At 42.6% G+C, this 18564-nt stretch overlaps 1 protein-coding gene across 2 annotated transcripts; it reads right to left on the bottom strand.

Annotated features, from left to right (window-relative positions):
- Positions 1-2868: 2868 nt before the first annotated feature.
- On the bottom strand, positions 2869-18361 carry BRIZ2 (zinc finger (C3HC4-type RING finger) family protein). Of its 2 annotated transcripts, XM_087375980.1 has the most exons (14): positions 18041-18361; positions 15425-15540; positions 15035-15143; positions 14827-14941; positions 14629-14726; positions 14246-14352; positions 13883-14132; positions 10900-10953; positions 10659-10802; positions 10473-10559; positions 10284-10348; positions 10060-10114; positions 9505-9942; positions 2869-2973 (listed from the first exon to the last, which is right to left on the bottom strand). In XM_087375980.1, exons 1-13 carry the CDS (start codon positions 18302-18304, stop codon positions 9787-9789), a joined length of 1620 nt encoding a protein of 539 aa, XP_087232106.1. In that variant the 5' UTR covers positions 18305-18361; the 3' UTR covers positions 2869-2973; positions 9505-9786. The 2 variants fall into 2 exon arrangements, with proteins under 2 accessions (XP_087232106.1, XP_087232107.1); XM_087375981.1 differs by lacking the exon at positions 10473-10559.
- Positions 18362-18564: the final 203 nt, after the last annotated feature.

The following is an 18564-nucleotide window of genomic DNA, read 5'->3' as shown; positions in this document are numbered from 1 at the left end:
GCAAGTAACATAGATTACTTGGGAGGTACGAATAGGACTAAGGTTTAGGGTTGCAAAGATGTCCTCCGATATCTTAATTCATTTGAGAATCCTTATATTGTTATTCGTATAATGTGTACTAACCAATACAGACTTAAAACTAAACCATCTAGTAGAACCATCCCCAAAATCATGAAGTTATACGAAGTCGATCTAGCTAAGAAATCACTCTCTCTATACGTGTTTCTCACATGTCTAGAAGCAAAACAATGGGTGAAAGAGTTGAAAGACTATACCTCCTGAGAGTTGGAATTTGTAAAAGGTAAGTTCAAATTTTCAATAGTCAAGATGGTGTTTAAGACCAAGCCCCCCTGAGGGCAAATGATCCGAGGTCAAAGGGGGTGGTGTTGACCACCCCCCCATTTTTCTTTAGCGGGGTTGTTGCCAAGCACTAGGGCCCTAAAGAAGCTGCTCGATACACTTGAGAGATCATGGACAATAGCATGCAATCAAATGCATGTGCTTGTTGGTAGAATCCCTTCGTAATGGGGACCTTTAAAAACAAAGGTTTAGTGGCCCTATATCACATTGTTAGAGGCTATGTGGACATTGACATCCTACTTAGGAGCGAGGATCTTAAATCTAAGGGCTTGGGAGTAGGGGATCTTAAAGCTCTAGATAAGGGATCCAAGATCAGACGCAAATCTAGGATGAACCTAGGCCCTTCTAAAGAAAAAGTCAGAATGACATCAAAAGTGGGAAGTTGCAGCAAAGCAACTATGCATCATCAAGTGGGCATGGTGACGACAGAAATGAGCACCTTTTTGTGATGCAGCATATGGTTAACTCCATGTCAGGAGATGCTGCAGCTTGCAATGATGTTTGGTATGTTGATTCAGGTGCCTCTAACCACATGACTAGTCATGGTGAGTGGTTTCATGATGTTAGAAATTTGGATAAGCCAGGTTATGTTGAAACAGGTGATGATACTGCGCACCCAATTACGCAGGTTGGTAAAGTGCCATTGGCTATGCAGGATGGCAAAACGAAGTACTTGGCAGATGTACTTCATGTTCCAAAAATCACTAAGAACCTGGTTTCAGTTGGCCAGATGGTTGAGCAAGGTCTGCAGGTTAGATTTAATCCTGATGGATGCTTTGTTGAGGACTTGAAAAATAAGTGCCGCTTGGTTGCAAAAGGCAACAAAAATGGCAGAATGTTCACCTTGGATGTTGATATGCCTGAGGTGAAAGATGCTATGTTTGCGCATGGGAGAGGTGTCATTGCAGATATTGAGATATGGCACAAGCGCATTGGGCATGTGAATATACAAAGGCTGAAATCTATGCAAACGAAAAACATTGTTGCAGGTTTGCCTAAATACGGCAAAGTAGGAGTGTGTTGAACAAATTAAACACCATGCCACCTGCAAAGGCAATTTCATCGTCTTCTTTGAGATACGACAAATCTACAATGCCTAACTCAGTTGAGCGATACTCAAGCAATTGACTCAGTTGAGCGATACTCAAGCAATGTCGTTTAGAAAATGAGCCAAAGTAACAGGCTCTAAGAGCGGTGGAGAATGCTGACAGCTCAAAGGGAGGTGAGCAGAAACCAACAGAATTCCTCCAGAAGTTTCAGCAGCTTATAGCCCTAGAATGGCTAAGAGATGGATGCAAATCAATTGGTACAAGATATCAATAGTGATGGCAAGCAGCAAAGATAAGCCACCGGAATACCAATCGCAGGCATCAATAACTCAGAGATGCATAGAAAGAGGGCTACCAACAGTTGAATATAAGGAGTCGTGGAAAAGCATAACTGATTATTATCAACTTGAGCCGTACGTAAGGCTTATGAAGGTGTAGCACACCTCATTGCTTACATCATCAAATATCCTTATCCATATCTATCATCACTCTCACCAAATCATTACCTCACACCACATCACAATCACAACACCACTCTACGATGCACAACCACCTAGTACACTCTATTTCCTAATTACTCGCTAATATCTAACATCCTTTTCTGAAAGGAAAACTATTTCTGTAAAGTCCCTTAATGAAAGAATTGTTAGAAGGTCACTGCCCCACCTGTGAGCCCCCGATTTGAGGGGACAGGGGGGCAGGAGACCATAGGGGGTAGGGAAGAAGAAAAGGAAAGAAGACGGACCTGTCTGGCAGCCCGCGCAGCAGCAAGAAGATGGCGCGCTGTTCAAGGCGCCCCTGGACCTGCGCATGGGCAGACTAGGCGGCTGCAACAGCAGCCCATAAGCCCTGCTTATGGGCCCTTTATAGGGCAGACCTGAGCCGGCCTCACCAGCCAGCAAAGGCTGACCAGTCAGGTCGGTTGGTAGGCTGGCAGGTCGGTTTCTAGGGCAGGGAGCCGACTCCCTGGTCGGCCAAATCAAAGGGCCTAGCCCCTCCTATAAATAGCCCCCTCATTCCTCATCACCTGCACTTACAAGCCTCGCACACAGGCGCTTTTGGACAGCACTCGGGCTGTTTGTACACGCTCTCTGTTGAGCTTTTGTTGCCCACCATTGTGGGGCAATATATCTGAGTTTTGGCCTATCTCTCTTTCAGTTTTCTGAGTGTTGTATGAGCTAGAGAGGAAGTGAGGTGTGAGTGATTCTATCCTCTATTTCCAACAAGAATGTCCAAAAAGTCTAAAGAAAAAGAAAACACCGAGTCAGTCGCAAATGATTGTATGTGGCCACCCACGTTTTTCACAAGCCATGACCTGGTATCTTGTAGTTCTTTTAAAGAGGAGACCCCAAATGTTAAATCAATGAGCAACCAAAAGTCATCAAATAGATTGCATTTAAAGCAATCATCTGAATAAAACTAACACTTGTATGCAACAAATACTCCTAGTTATACTGGTGATATTTAGGAGATTACTTATTGCATTCACATTTGCCTTCATACAGACTTTTATTAGCATAACGTCCACAGGGTCAGGATGGTTATACTGCACTCCTTCAGGGTCCTTCTGTAACCTGACTTCTCTTTTCTTGCTTCTATTTCACTGATCACGGGAGTAGCACCATAATTATCCACCCAGCCGATTCTATCAAGGCTTCCCAGCTTGGGAGAGAGAGAGCTATATCAAAATCACGTAATTCACAATTCTTCCATTCTCTCACAAGCCTTGACAGACCCCAATTCCCTAGATAGATCTAGATGCCACATGTCATCCATATAGGGCCTTTCTAATGCAACATTTCACCCCTCTCTTGGGATGCATTTAATTCCTTGCCCCTAGGCACATTCTTTGCACTAGGCCCTTGGTCTCAGATCTATCTAGTCCGGTGCTATCAGCCCTCACCTAGGACCTTGACATTAATCCCTCCCGATCATTTACATAAAGCGCAAACACATATATTACAAAGATAGATCCTATAAGGGAAATGTCGACTGATTCTTCCGAGGTCATGCTACCTCGGCTAGAGCGTAACATTCCTTCCCTCTTCAGACATCAGCGTCCTCGATGATAAAGTCTGGGAACACTCTCCGCAACTGATATACGGATTCCCAGGTAGCTTCGGATAGAGGCTGACCATGCCATGCAACCAACACCGTGGGTATCTTCCGATTTCGTATTTGCATTGTTCCTCGGTCCAGGATTCTTGTTGGTTTGCGCCTTGCAATATCCTCTATCTCCTGAAACAAAACCACACCTTCGATTAGTGAGTCACCAGTATGTAAAAATTTCTTTAAACGAGAAACATGAAAAACCGGGTGCACCTTACACCCCTGTGGCAATTCTAATTTATAGGCTACACTGCCTATTCTCTTTAGAATTAACCACGGCCCACAGTATCGAGGTGATAACTTAGCACACTCTCCTGAAGTCAACGACTTCGAGTGTGAAGGAATCCTGAGAAAAACTTTTTCTCCTTCTTCAAATACTCTTATAGACCGATTTTCATCCGCATACACCTTGGCTCTATCCATAGCCTGGCGGATGTTAGCTCTCGCAAGTGCTAGCATCTCCCGCATCTGAACTACAAAGTTCGCGGCACTAGGCACTTTCTGAGGTACTCCAACTATAGTCGGATTGGCTGGTCTATAACCATAGTTCAGCTCAAACGGACTGAACCCAGTAGATGAATGCTTCCTATCATTGTAGGCAAACTCCAACAATGGCAACCACTTGTCCCATGTATGTTGCCTCAATGACACATATGCTCTCAGCATATCCTCTAAAGTCTGGTTGACTCTCTCCGTCTGACCATCCGTCTCAGGATGATCCCCACTACTCATTCCCAACTCAGTCCTTAGTGTCTCGAATACCGCTGTCCAAAAGTGACCGGTAAACCTGACATCTCTGTCTGACACTATGGATCTAGGCAATCCATGCAGACGAAATATATGTCTAATAAACAAATCCGCCACTTGCGGGGCACTAACAGACTCTCTAGTCGGAATGAAGTGAGCCATCTTGGTTAGACGATCAACCACCACAAGGATAGAATTATACCCACCTTGTGTTGCAGGTAGTCCTACAATAAAATCCATGGAAATGCTCTCCCACTTACTTAGTGGTATTTCCAAGGGTTGTAAAAGTCCGGGTGGCTTCACCCGCTCGGCCTTACTTACCTGACACGAGAAACACCGTGTCACATATTCATGAATATGCTTTTTCATCTTTGGCCAAAAAAAATCTCGCTTCACGAGATCATATGTCTTCTCGACTCCTGGATGTCCCGCACACGGGCTATCATGGCATTGTCGAATGACTCTCTGCCTGAGATCATTCTGACCAGGTACTACAACCTTGCCATTTCTAACTAGCATACCATCCCTTATGGTATATCTTGCATAAGTTTGGCCTTTTCTGGATGCCAGGTCATCCTTTTCACTTCCCCCGGGTTTTAGCACATGAGCCTTAGGCCATAAGCTCTGGACAAACTCGTCCACTTTTTGAGTTTCTCTTATCTCGGTCATTAGAGCACTCTCTAATACCGTGAAACTCAGGTTGTGCATAATGCGAGACAACGCATCAGCTACCTTATTGTCTTTTCCTCTTCGGTACCGAATCGTTAAATTAAACTCCTGCATGAGCTCTGCCCACCTAGCTTGGCGGCCCCTCAAGTCAGGCTGTTTACAGAAATGTTTCAGAGTATCATGATCCACATCCACATAAAACTCTGAACCATACAGATAATGCCTCCATGTTTTTAAAGCATGGATAACAGCATACAACTCCAATTCATGAGTTGGCCAATTCCTTTGAGAGGGAGAAAGCTTCTTGCTTTCAAAGGCTACTGGCCTTCCCTCTTGAAGGAGAACTGCTCCTACCGCAATGCCACTTGCATCGGTTTCTAGGAACAACGGTTTCTGGGGATCAACTATTTTTAACACCGGTCCTGAGACCACAGCTTGTTTTATGGTGTTAAAACTTTCTTGTTGATTCTGTCCCCAAATAAAAGGTACTTTATCTGAGGTCAGATCAGTCAATGGCGATACTATTCCGGAATATCCTTTGATATGCCTTCTATAAAACTGGACAAATCCCAAGAATGATCGCAACGCGGTCAGACTCTGAGGGATTGGCCAAGTTAGTATCGCAGCCACTTTCTTCGGATCCATTTCTACCCCCTGTGGAGTAATTATGAACCCTAGATACTCAAGCCTAACCATACACAGTATAGTTTTCTTTTTATTCACATAAAGACTGGCTTTCCTCAAAGTACTGAACACTATCCTTAAGTGTTCACGATGTTCAGTAAGACTTTTACTGAATATCAAAATGTCGTCAATAAAATGTACTACGAACTTTCCGATATACGGACGTAGTAAATCGTTCATAAGCATGACGAAGGTCGCTGGAGCATTGGTAAGTCCGAAGGGCATCACCAAAAACTCATAATGACCAAACCTGCTTCTAAAAGCGGTTTTATGCACATCCTCGGGTCTAATCCGGATCTGATGATAGCCGCACTTAAGATCTATCTTGCTGAAAATCACGGCTCCATGTAATGCATCTAGCAAATCATCAATCCGAGCCATCGGATACCTGTGCTTAACAGTGATATTATTTAATGCTCTGTAATCTATACAAAGTCGAAACGTATCATCCTTTTTCCTCTTTAATATCACTGGCGAAGCAAAAGGTGAGAAACTTGGTTGAATCTGCCCCAGCTTGAGGTATTCTTCTAGTTGTCTACGCACCTCCGCTTCTTCCGTAAAACTCATTCTATAGGGAGGTCTATTTACAGGTTCTGCCCCCGGGATTAGTTCAATCTTATGTTGAACTTTCCGCTCTGGAGGTAACCCATAAGGTAGTTCATCCCTAAAGCATTCAGAGAACTCCTCTGTTATAAGATTAGCCAGCTTGGCCATCTCACCACTTTGCGTAACATCAGTGCTAGCCGAAGACTCATCCACCGGCTCTACCGATGCGGTGCAAAGGTACAAAAACTCTACTTGAGCCTTTCTGATTTCCATCACGGAAACCAACGGTCCCTGAGGTATATCTTTTTCACCTCGCAAGACATAAAGCACATCATTCATCTTGAATTGATATACGTGCTTTTTCCAATCAATGGCTGGATTCTTACTAGAGTGCCACGCCATTCCCAGGGCTATATCTGCATGAGCAAGCTTGGTCATTTCAAAATCAAGCTTCTCAGTATAGTCCTGAATCCGAAGCTCCAACTGGGTAACCCTCTGGTCCCATACTTCAGTTGAACTTCCGTCTGCCATCCTGACTGTATACGCATAGTCAGATGGACTTGTCTTTAATTTCAGCCTCTTCACGAGCTTGGAGTTAATCACATTGTGAGTTGACGCTGAGTCAAACAACACAATGACATCATGACTGGCTACTTGCCCTTTCATTTTAATTAACTCCGTATCATTGAAGGCTGTATACCCCGTTGCTGCGGGCTTAGATAGGATGTTATCAGGTGCACTCGTCACTAACTTAGCAACAGATACACATAACAAACAAGGTACTAACCTCTGAGAAGGTCCCGCCAGTTGCATCTGCATATGTTCCGCACTGGGACTCTCCTGCATTTCTACGTCGCATTCAGATATTATCATATTAGCCGTGCGACGATCTTTGTTCAGTGGACAATCCTTCCACTGATGTCGCTGAAGGCAGCCGAAGCACAATCCTTCTTTCCTAGCTTTCTCTTTTTGTTCAGGGGTCAACGAGGACTTTGACCAAGCCCGGGCTGCCATTGGAGTTATTTTCCTTTTCACCCCAACGGTGGTACTTGTTTTTGTTGGTCCCTCAACCGGCTTCACCTGCTTGGTTTGGCCACTTGGCTGCGAGACACTTGTCTTTGAAACCCATTTCCTCTGAAATCCCCCTTTCCTCGGGTGCTCATACTGAGTCCCTGCCTGCACAAATCCACCAGACCTGCCTCTGGCATCCTCATAGTTCAGGGCTACTGCTATAGATTCATCTAGTGTAGTCACATATTTAGCCCGAACTTCCATCTTGATCTTGTCGTTCAGTCCATAGATATAATCTTTTAACTGAACCGACATAGGGAGAGGGTCTGTTATTTTCATAACACATTCCCTAAATTTGTCAGTGTACTCTGCCACTGACAAGCTCCTCTGACGAAGATTTCTATAAGCATCCCAAGCTCGGGATTCTTCATCAGGTGGGAGAAAGTGTTTCTTGAATTCAGTTTTGAACCCTTCCCAGGTGGTTGGAGCAACTTGGTCCTTCTGTTGCTTTATCCACCATCTGTCCGCTGCCTCAATAAACAGGTGTGTGGCCTCGCGGATTTTCTTTAGATCGGATTTAATCTCACAAATGGCGAAGGCTTCTTCCCACTTGTGCAACCAAACCTCGATCACATCAGAGCTGCGCTCGGTCATCCGACCAGCGTACTTCTCTGGTCTATAATTAGCGATATTAGGCACTTTGACCCTTGCGCGCTCTAAGGAATGTACACTGGGCTCTGGCTCTGCTGGAGCTTTGCCCTTGTCAATCCTAGACGGTCTAGCCGACAAGGCTTGCACCATCTCCCTAATCTCATTTTGACCAGCATTCACCTGAAGCTGCTGGTTCATAATCTGCTGTAAAGCATCCTCTAATATTGAAATCCTACCAACCAATGTAGGTGCTGCCTGATGTGACATCTGTTGTGTTGACTGAACTCTAGACTCGCTAGGATTTATTCTTGAAGTGTGTCCTTCTGCTTCCATTTGTTGAAAGGGAGTTTTTTTTTCTTTTTTTTTTTTTTCTTTTTTTTTTGTGTGGAATGGATTTCCCCCTTTTCCTATACACAGAAATGAATAGACGACAGCCTCTGCTGTACAGACAACTTCGACTGAAAACTCAGATTTTAATTTTTTTAACAAAAAAGAAGGACTGCTCCCTGGAATCTCCACGCAGTCCGAATTCGTGCGCTCCTGACTCTGGCGGTTACGATCTCCTCCAACAAAAGTCAAACACCGTCAAAGGATAAAGAGCTCGTGGAGGAAAGGTCGAGAACTCCGACTGAGCCTTCGCTTGGTCACTAGAAGTGCGAGGTCCAGAGGTAAGGATGGAAAACCATCTGCGTAGAAGACAAGGTCTTCTGCAATTCGAGCGACAATTCCCTCTTCAAGTCCCTCCTGGCGCAGATTATTCCTTCGTTGATTATGAAATCGCTCCTTCTTCCAAACCACCGCGCAACGCCTCACATTAAGCAGCGCCCCACCTAAATCGTCATAGATCGTGCACGCCACTCACTCACAGGTCGTGTGCCTGCAATCCTTCATCACGACCAGTCACCTCGCCATCTTCATCGTTGTCTGTGTCTCCCTGTCTGTGTCTCCGTCGGACGTCAGTCACAGACCTCGACTCTCCCTTGAGCCCGTCGGGTTTCTTCGTTGACCAACATCTTGCTGTCCGTCGACTCTCCGTTGCTGGCGTTAGTCACAGACCACCTTCATCGAAGGTCTCCCCGTTCGCGAATGGCCGTTGCGAGATCGCCAATTCGTAGACCCCCTACGTTCCTACGCTCCAGAATACTGCTGTTCGTCAGTAGCTTCCGTCAAGCTCACGAACCTCTTCCTATTCCTTACGCTCTGATACCAAATGTAACCTGACTTCTCTTTTCTTGCTTCTATTTCACTGATCACGGGAGTAGCACCATAATTATCCACCCAGCCGATTCTATCAAGGCTTCCCAGCTTGGGAGAGAGAGAGCTATATCAAAATCACGTAATTCACAATTCTTCCATTCTCTCACAAGCCTTGACAGACCCCAATTCCCTAGATAGATCTAGATGCCACATGTCATCCATATAGGGCCTTTCTAATGCAACATTTCACCCCTCTCTTGGGATGCATTTAATTCCTTGCCCCTAGGCACATTCTTTGCACTAGGCCCTTGGTCTCAGATCTATCTAGTCCGGTGCTATCAGCCCTCACCTAGGACCTTGACATTAATCCCTCCCGATCATTTACATAAAGCGCAAACACATATATTACAAAGATAGATCCTATAAGGGAAATGTCGACTGATTCTTCCGAGGTCATGCTACCTCGGCTAGAGCGTAACACCTTCTTAGGTGCTTTCAATACTGATAGGCTAGGTTGGTTAATCCTTGTCTTTGTGTGAGGGTGTGCCATCTACAAGAGAAATTCCTTAAATTTATAATGGGAGCATAGTGAACATTATTTTCTTTTTACACATGAACAGAAGCCGGGCTTGCAGTAGGCATATACACAAGTCTTCTCCCCATCCTCAAATATATTTTGGGGGAAAAGAGACTAATACCCAGATGGGTACAATAGCATGTACAAAAAAAAAGGCTACTATACACTAATTGCTCTACAACAAATCTATCGCTTTTTACGACCACCAACCTTCGGAGAGCGGCCAGTTAGTTTAGGAGTGGATGTTGCAGGCACTGCCAGAACAGTACCATCTATTATGTCTGAAGAACCACTTTTCTCTAACGTTTTCTGAGCTTCAATGTACACCATCAAGTCTCTGACCTGTCTTCCACACAAAAAGTCACGTTACTACAGCAGGGGAAAAATATGTCAGTGCACTAGCTGTACATAGGAAAACAGTATTTAATTGGAACATGCCAACACTAACTGAAACCCTACTTGTTCCTCTAGATCTGCAATTCGCTCGTCTCGGTCTTTTTGAGTTGCTCTCTCTCTGCAGAAAAGCATGCTTCATTTAAGAGGAGCATTACACAGCTTGGATCTTAAGCAAAGATGTTTCTACTATAACGCCCTTCAAAAGGAATAATCAAATGTGCCTGATCTACTCTTTCGAGTTCTGATTATCACCACATACAATAGAATGTTATTGAAATTAAAAGCACCTTGCTTCAGCTGCCTGAATCCGCTTTTTCCAATCCTCCTGGTTTGCCTTCATGGACTCATTCACCTGTCATGCCACTACTCTTTTGAAACCACAATATAACAGAATTGGAAAAGACTGACAGGCATGATTTCAGTGGAAGTTGTTGAAGAGGCAAGACTTAATAAGGATTACAGTAAGGGAGCCGCACCTCCTCAAGAAACGTCTTTTCTTCCTCGACTTTCTCCAGCTTGACTTGCAATTTCTGTAGTTTAAGGCTCACTGCCTTTTCCACAGCCTGGGAAATAGCTGCATCTTAATACTTTAGCTTCTGCAAGTAGGCCTTCATAATACTAGATTAAGGATAACAGTAAGGATTACAGTAAGGGAGCCGCACCTCCTCAAGAAACTTCTTTTCTTTCTCGACTTTCTCCAGCTTGACTTGCAATTTCTGTAGTTTAAGGCTCACTGCCTTTTCCACAGCCTGGGAAATAGCTGCATCTTTATACTGTTTCGCTTCTGCAAGTAGGCCTTCATAATACTAGATTACAAAGTCAAATCATTGTAGGTTAGCAAACCAGAACAAACTATCCAAATCACACAGCATGATTGGCTTCTAAAGGTGGGAGAGAGAAAACCTGTCTTTGGTTATCGAGCTGACTTGTGAGAAGTTGGTTATACTCAGCAGCTATCTGCCAGCAAGGCACAACAAGTTCAGTAAGTCAATTCTGAAGTCTCACAAGCACAGAAGTTCTTCGCTAAAACAACAACAATACAAGGTATGTGGAAATAAATCAAACATCAGTATGATATTAATTCTGAACATCACAATGATCATTTTGAGAAATAAAGGATTTTGTCATGAAATCCTTCCATCTCTTACTGCTGGTGGACATTGAATGGCAAGCAATTCCAATTCAGCAGCAGAAGAAAATAGATTGCATCAGCAACTGCTCAAACATCATTTAAATATATATACTCCCACAATTTTGAAGAATAGCAGATAATGGAAGAAAAATGTAACCGGTAAAATAATTTCAACTACAAGAATCTAGAAATAGAGTCAAAACTCATTATCCAAAGCTACTTGTGCAGGGAACACTAGACTTAAAGGGAGAGGCACTTTACAAGTACATTCATTTCCCTGACCAAATGATGGAACCTGAATTATAGACGACAGTATTCAGAACTGGATGTTTGTTTTAGCTCAAGCTAACCCGAGTTAGCTTGTATCTAACCCGGGTGTTGCATTTAACTAGGCATAATAACTATTATGCCAAGGGAGTTAACCCTAGAGGCTAAGGGCCATTGGTATAACCCCGAATGGCAGGGATCAGGTTGAGACCCAATCTATCCATGATTTGTATGGATACCAGCACAGTATAACCAAGGGTTGGCAACAACAGCTCGTGCTAGCACCGGATGAAGTGGGGAGGACTTATCTTGGAAACGGCGACTATAGCATGGCTATTTTAGGAAATGTAGAATTGGGTAGTAAAGATGTAAATCAGCCTGCCCTAGTTCCTACAAGAGGCATGCCACGCCCCCCCCCCCCCCCCCCCAATTTGTACTCAGCTTTGAATATACACAATTATAATGCCGAAATGGGATTCAACAGCTAGGGCCTCTAGCTCTAAGCTGAATTCTAAAGTGGATCTAACTCTTCCTATCCTTGTGCAGCCCCTCACAAGTCCCTGTTGTAAGTCCAGCCCCTGACTTTCTCTCTCATACTCTACAACTCTACGAAGGTACTTTGCTGTCCTTTCACACTATACTTCCTACACACTTCAGCAATGCATTTCCTATTCTTAAGTGAGTGATCCCAGCCTATTTCCTATTCTTAAGTGCGTGATCCTAGCCTATTTCCTGTTCAAAGCTATTCATAACTGTTCTGAACATGCTTAGGCTAGCCTAGGGCTCTCCATTTAAACTAAATTAGCAGGAGATATCCCTAGTTAGGAGCAGTCTTGTTGCAAGTCACATCCAGTGACAAGATGTTGGAACTTGGAAGCTAGTGCATGGGGTGGACTTCACCTATGTAAAGTTACGAATCGAATGGCTATACTACCGGATCACCTCCACCTGATATTCATTTATCAACATCCCTGACGACGCTTTCGCACATTCACGAGGGGTTTTTCATACCCGACCATTCTTTACCTACTAACACCTTCAATGTCCTTGGGGTTGAGCCTTGGTGTGTTAGGTTGTGATGCTTAGTTTTGTAAGGACAGATCAAGATACCATAGTTTTGTGAGATGGAAATGATCTTCAAGAATCAAAACCAAAGTCTTGAGTGCTAGATCGTGGAACTCTCCAAGATCTAAAGAATGGTTTTAGTTTGAGGAAATTCAGAGTTGTCTATGGAAAGGTATGAGTCAATTAAGTTTTGAGATAAGTTAGGCTCCTAGACTTTAGATAAATTAATGTTGTATAAGGGTATTGTGGTTTAGAATAAAAGTAAAACTATTAAATTAGTAAAAGTAATTTTGTATGTTTATCTGCTTTTTCCGAAAAAGCAACTTTAGCTTTATTGCCTTTAGCTTCTCCCTCAAGCTTATGTCGTTTATCTTCAAAACCAACGTCTTGAGTGCTAGATCATTGAGCTCTCCAAGATCTAAAGAATGGTTTCAGTTTGAGGAAATTCAGAGTTGTCTATGGAAAGTTATGGGTCAATTAAGTTTTGGGATTAGTTAGGCTCCTAGGCTTTAGATAAATTAATGTTGTGTAAGGGTAGGGTGGTTTAGAATAAAATTAAAACTATTAAATTAGTAAAAGTAACTTTGTCTGTTTATCTGCTTTTTCCAAAAAGCAAGTTTAGCTTTATTGCCTTTAGCTTCCCCCTCAAGCTTATGCCCGTTTATCTGCTTTTTCCAAAAAGCAAGCCTTTAGCTTCTCCCTCAAGCTTACTTATTTCTAGAAAGCCTTCTATTTCTAGCCCTGGCTTTTTTATAGCTTTCTTCCCCTAGCTCTCCTATTAATTAAGTGCCAGCCTTCTTCTAAAATTCATTCCTACCTTGAACTTTGTGACTCCCTAACCTAGCTCTTGCCTCCCTTCCAACTAGCCTCTATCTACCCTCCAGTCCTTCTACTTCGAAATCAATCTCCTATCCTTGCTGCCAAGCGAATCAGCCTTTGCCCAGCGAAACTGCACTATGTGCTTTGTGTTTTTAGAGGATCAGTTTGGGCACGTTCCTGGATTCATCTACATACATATATATATATATATATATATATATTCCATAGGCCATTTTATTTCACCCAAGGAGTTGAGAAAACAAACTGCCTATATATACCTTCACACCTCTAGAATATATCTACAAATTTAAAAATTTATAGAGCAAGCAAAAGAACAAAGGAAAGAAAGGAGTTTGTAAGTGGCTTGAGACAAAATTATGAGTAAAAAGAGAAAAAGAGAAAGAATAATAACTTAGTGAGCAATGCTACGCTTATGTTAAGAAACTGACTAACAAGATTCACTAAGACAGATACATTATAAGAAGGATTGCAGAAAACCAACGCTGATTCAATTACAAGAAACTAAATCTTCTGAAGGAAAGATAATCAAGGATGAGACAAAAAGGGATAAGAGTTTAAAAATAGAACTGTTTATTTACTTACTGCGTCCATTTTACTGTTAAACAAAGCTTCGTCCATTCCAGAACCATGACTGCATTCACAGCTCCCACAAGCATCACTCCCCTCCCTGCAAGGTGCATTTAACTCTACAAGCTTTCCATCTGTCTTAGACTGAATTAAGCGGTGTACATAGCCATCGCCAACATAGTCCCATACGCGTTGAGTTTCAAGTTCGAGAGAGTAACAATGCTGGCTCTCCTGCCAATGTCTGATGGCATGCCCTTGCTGATATCTGCAACACCAAACAAAGTGAAGCATTTTTTAAATGTGTCTTCAAAGATATATTGTTTAAAGAGCTAGCCCAAAAGATCAACAAAAAGAACATCCATATTTGCCCTAAAATACCTTCCACACCCCACAAAGCCACAGATAACACAGATCCACAAGTTCTCAGATGTAGAACACACAGTACATGTTGATTTTCCAGGCTGTTCTTGGCAATACCGACAGACCTGCAAGAAACAGCACAACACACTCATTTGACAAAACGTGACATACAGCACCCTCAAGACACCCTAAACCCAACTGAGCCTTACCCTATGCGAATTCCTTCTGTCACATTCAAAAAAAAGCCCTACCTTTACCCAAATGCACTCATCTTTTAAAAACTCTGAAGGCACCTAGCTTACAGTTCAACACGTGGTTCGAAATTTAGCATCTAAATCAAGAAAATCAACGTCAACATCATTGGTACAGCTTCTATATCTATATTTATCATAGGTACGTACAGGGCAAGATGAGTCCGCCCATTTTGATATGCATGAGCTATGAAATGAGTGGTTGCATACGGTTGTAAGAATCCCACTTATGTGTTGATCCAGCCTTTCTGCAGCACAAGAAATAAAATAATTACGATGGAGCTGTTATTCATCTATAAATGCCAATTATATTTCAAACCATGGGTGCTAAAGCCTAAAGCCACTCACCTAGACAGACAGGACATGTGGGCAGCTCCGTCAAACCAGCTGGGGCACTAGAAGCCTCTTCCCCTGAGTCAGTGTATTGCACATCTGCAGTAAACAGAACATGACAAACTTCCTCCTGCAAAAAAGAAAGGCAGCACTCAGGACAATGATTTAGTTCAATGGCTCCTCCCATAAGAAAACGGCAATACATATTAACTATTAAACAAACCTCAAGTGATGAGAAAGGCTTCCCATCATAATGACGGAAGAAGTCATCAGCAGAGCCTTGACTGTCAAATTTCATAAGGGCACTGTATCTGTCACTAACCCCATCATTTCTACAGCATAGAAAATCAATACACTTCAGAAAATACATATAAGTACATCCAATCTTACAAATTAAATTTTTTTATAGAACAAGTGAAAGAACAAGAGAAAGGAGTTTGTAAGAGACTTTAGACAATGACTAAAGAAAAATATAAAATAGTAATAACTTCGTAAGCAAAGCTATGCTTATGTTCTCATCAGTAACCAAGCACTAAGCTGCCATCTGGATTTTGAGAGATTCCAGAATGTTAGTAACAACTTTGAGTTTTTTTTTTGAACAAGGAAAATTCACCTGACAATTCGCATCTCTTTTATATTCTGAAGGAAGGCACCAGTGAATTGGCAAAAGTCAGCACCCGTCATATGATTTGGAATGGCAAGGACACATAAATGTTCACTTCGACCCTCCTGTATGAACGAGTTTTAAGAATGCATCAAAACAGCATACAAATCAAATTAAGAGGCAGCCATCATTTAATTCTAGCACCATGAGACTAAGAATATAAAACACCGCCTGAATTTCTATAACCTGACATTAACAAAAAACAACACAGACATGAGAATGACAACAATAACAACAAAAGAATATATGGCATCGATGCAAGTCAGAACCTGCATCACAAGACAAGAAAATCCCAAAAGCTTTGTGTAACAACACTCCCTAGAATAGCTGAAAATAAAAACCCTCTATAGATCTCCGACAAATAGACATAAAATTCAAAACTTATTTGCCACAAGTAGCTTCATATTCAAAAGTACCTGTAGCACCATTGACTCTTAAGTCTAAATATATCAAAAAACAAATGCATATTATGTCCCTGGATAGCACATATCTCATTGATGTGCAATAAATGTAGTAGCAGCCTATTCACTTGTAATAAGCGCGATGTCAGGCTAAGTCAATAGGGTTGGAACTAATAGTAACGCGGGTGTGGCATGAAACCAATGATTCTCTCTGAAATGTACTGAATTTGGTGTCTCTCCTCATTCATGGGAGGTAATTCCTCAAGTGCTTGTTCAAAAGGACCCGAATACTTTTCAAAAGTGAAACGAGGAATACATTGTGAATCCTGGAAGATGGGGGGCACTTCCAATTGGTAGGCCACCAACTCTCCTTAGCACTTTGTATAGGCCATATTATCTATGTGCAAGCTTAGTATTAATTTTTCCCTTCAGAGAAGCATACTGGATGTTGTGGAGCCTGAGAAACACATAATCCTCCTTCTCAAAGCGGAGTTCTCTTCGATGTTAATCTCCATACAATTTCATATGGCTTGGGCCTTAATAATATTAACCTTGCATTACTGGTAGATCATCCTTTGCTTGTTGGTTGGCCATTGCACTATCAACAAGTGTGGAAGGCATATGAACTTTGCAGCCATACATAGCTTTAAATGGGCTCATCCCAATGGAGGCATGTTGAGTACTAAGCTAGATGAAGCCACTTGTCCCAAGTTGTCTGAGTGTCAAAACAGAAATGTCTGAGGTATTCTTCAAGCCATCTATTACCTCTTTCTGTTTGGCCATCAGTTTGAGGATGATCTGTTGTACTAGGAGTTAGAAATGTGCCCATAGACCTGGAACATCTCCTGCCAAACTTGCCCCATGAATTTGGCATCGTGGTCACTCACAATATCTTGTGGCAATCCATGTAATTTGAAGACATTTTCCATAAATTAGGAAGCAATATGGAGGCTGAATATTGAGTTTGTGTAGCATGAAAGGACTAGCTGTGCGGAATTTAGATGAACATACACTGAAGAACTCAAGCAGGAGATGCACGAGATATTTTCCTAACTATAGTACACTGCTTTATTTATACGGATGGCATAAATGCCCTGACAGCTTTGCTGTCACTGTGCACATAGAGGCCAGCATCCTCGTGCATGTTCTTGCACATAATAAGACCTGCAAATTGTAACAAAGGTTACTGCAATGGCTATTATCCAGCCACCAATGTGTTTCAAAGTAAGCGCTTCATGATTGCAATTGTGAGAACGCTTGGGTGCTATCTACAATTATGGTCACATCACTATGTCGTGACATTTGGATCAAAAGTGTTTGTTTTGTTCTTTGTATCCATACTTTGGGTAGTCCGCAGTGCCCATACGTGCACATACACACAGACTAGTGTGTGCATGTGGACATACACATACAGGAAACAAAAAACCAAACACCCAAACCAAAAAATTTTAAATTTAATCCCCCAAAAAATTGAACATCTTTTAATAAGGTTTTGTCTATGTTTCACATTACGTTTAGGCGTGTTTCGACAATTTTGGTACCATGATTACAGCGAGCACATGCATAAATCAGCCCTTGTACAGAAAGGCTGAGCCGTTGTACAACTTCTGATACTGCAACAAAAAACGTGAAGTAGTGGGAGAGCCAACCCAAGTCTGGCATTAGTGTCTATATTCGATTAACTTAAGGACACTATTTCACGTCTTGTACCATAAAAGACATGTCAAGGGCGTCCACACACACCCTCGATGCTCCCATATGTTGTGTCTGCGCGGAAGTATAATTGGCTTCCCTAAGTCAACAATACAAGGAATAGAGATTCTAAAGTGTTGGGACTACCCCACCAGTATTGGGCCGTCTTCAATCTTTAGTAAAGGATATTGTCCAATACTGCACGAGATGATAGGGAGAGAACAATTCATATAAAATATGCATGCTTAACACTGAAATAGTATGTAAGAGAAGGTCTAGGTTTTGCTCTATCACGGACGGTTAAAGAGCTTCCTCTCTCTCGCCTTGGATGATCTGAGGGGAGGTCAGGATGATAATCACGTTCCCAAATTTTTACGTCATTCAAACCTCCATTTCAATCCTTAATGCCAACTCGGCCTAGAGAAGTGCATCCACGGCAGAACGACGTCGAGAAAAGAATCCAAGAGCTTACCGGGAGGTGTCCGGTGGATCCAGGAGGAACGGTAACGTTCCGAAAGAGGTGCATGATTCCACGAGTGGTCTCAACGCGGGGGTTACCGGATGAAAACCTGATTGTTCTGGTGGCACCGAGCTCCGAGCATCCGTCGTCGTCTGTCTGTGCCTCCAATCCATCGAGCCAAAGGTCTCTGAACTGGGGTGCAGGAGGGGAAGCAGACATGGTAGATTCATGAGGTGGAGATGGATCATCAAAAGCATAGATCTTGACGCTGAACATGACGAGTCTCGTTTGAGCTTCCGCTTTTTCTTCTTCTTCTTCTGTCCATTTGGCGACTCACCCATTTATATAGTTGAGCCGTGTCCAAAATGTCCCACATTGAATTATTATTATTCATTGTTGTATCGGTTTTATGATTGGTCCACGTTTCACTTGTTATTTTTCTTCCCTAGAAAATCGTCCATCTCCCTTTGTCTTGACTCTTGATCGCTCATGGAACATGAGGATGTGGCTCTGAGCGAGAGCTTGAGTGGCTTTGG

This window comes from Dipteris shenzhenensis, chromosome 6, assembly GCF_047967505.1.
Source record: "Dipteris shenzhenensis isolate YYH24624 ecotype China chromosome 6, Dip_SZ_1.0, whole genome shotgun sequence".
In the NCBI taxonomy this organism is placed as follows: domain Eukaryota; kingdom Viridiplantae; phylum Streptophyta; class Polypodiopsida; order Gleicheniales; family Dipteridaceae; genus Dipteris; species Dipteris shenzhenensis.
This window is presented reverse-complemented; position numbering and strand designations above follow the sequence as displayed.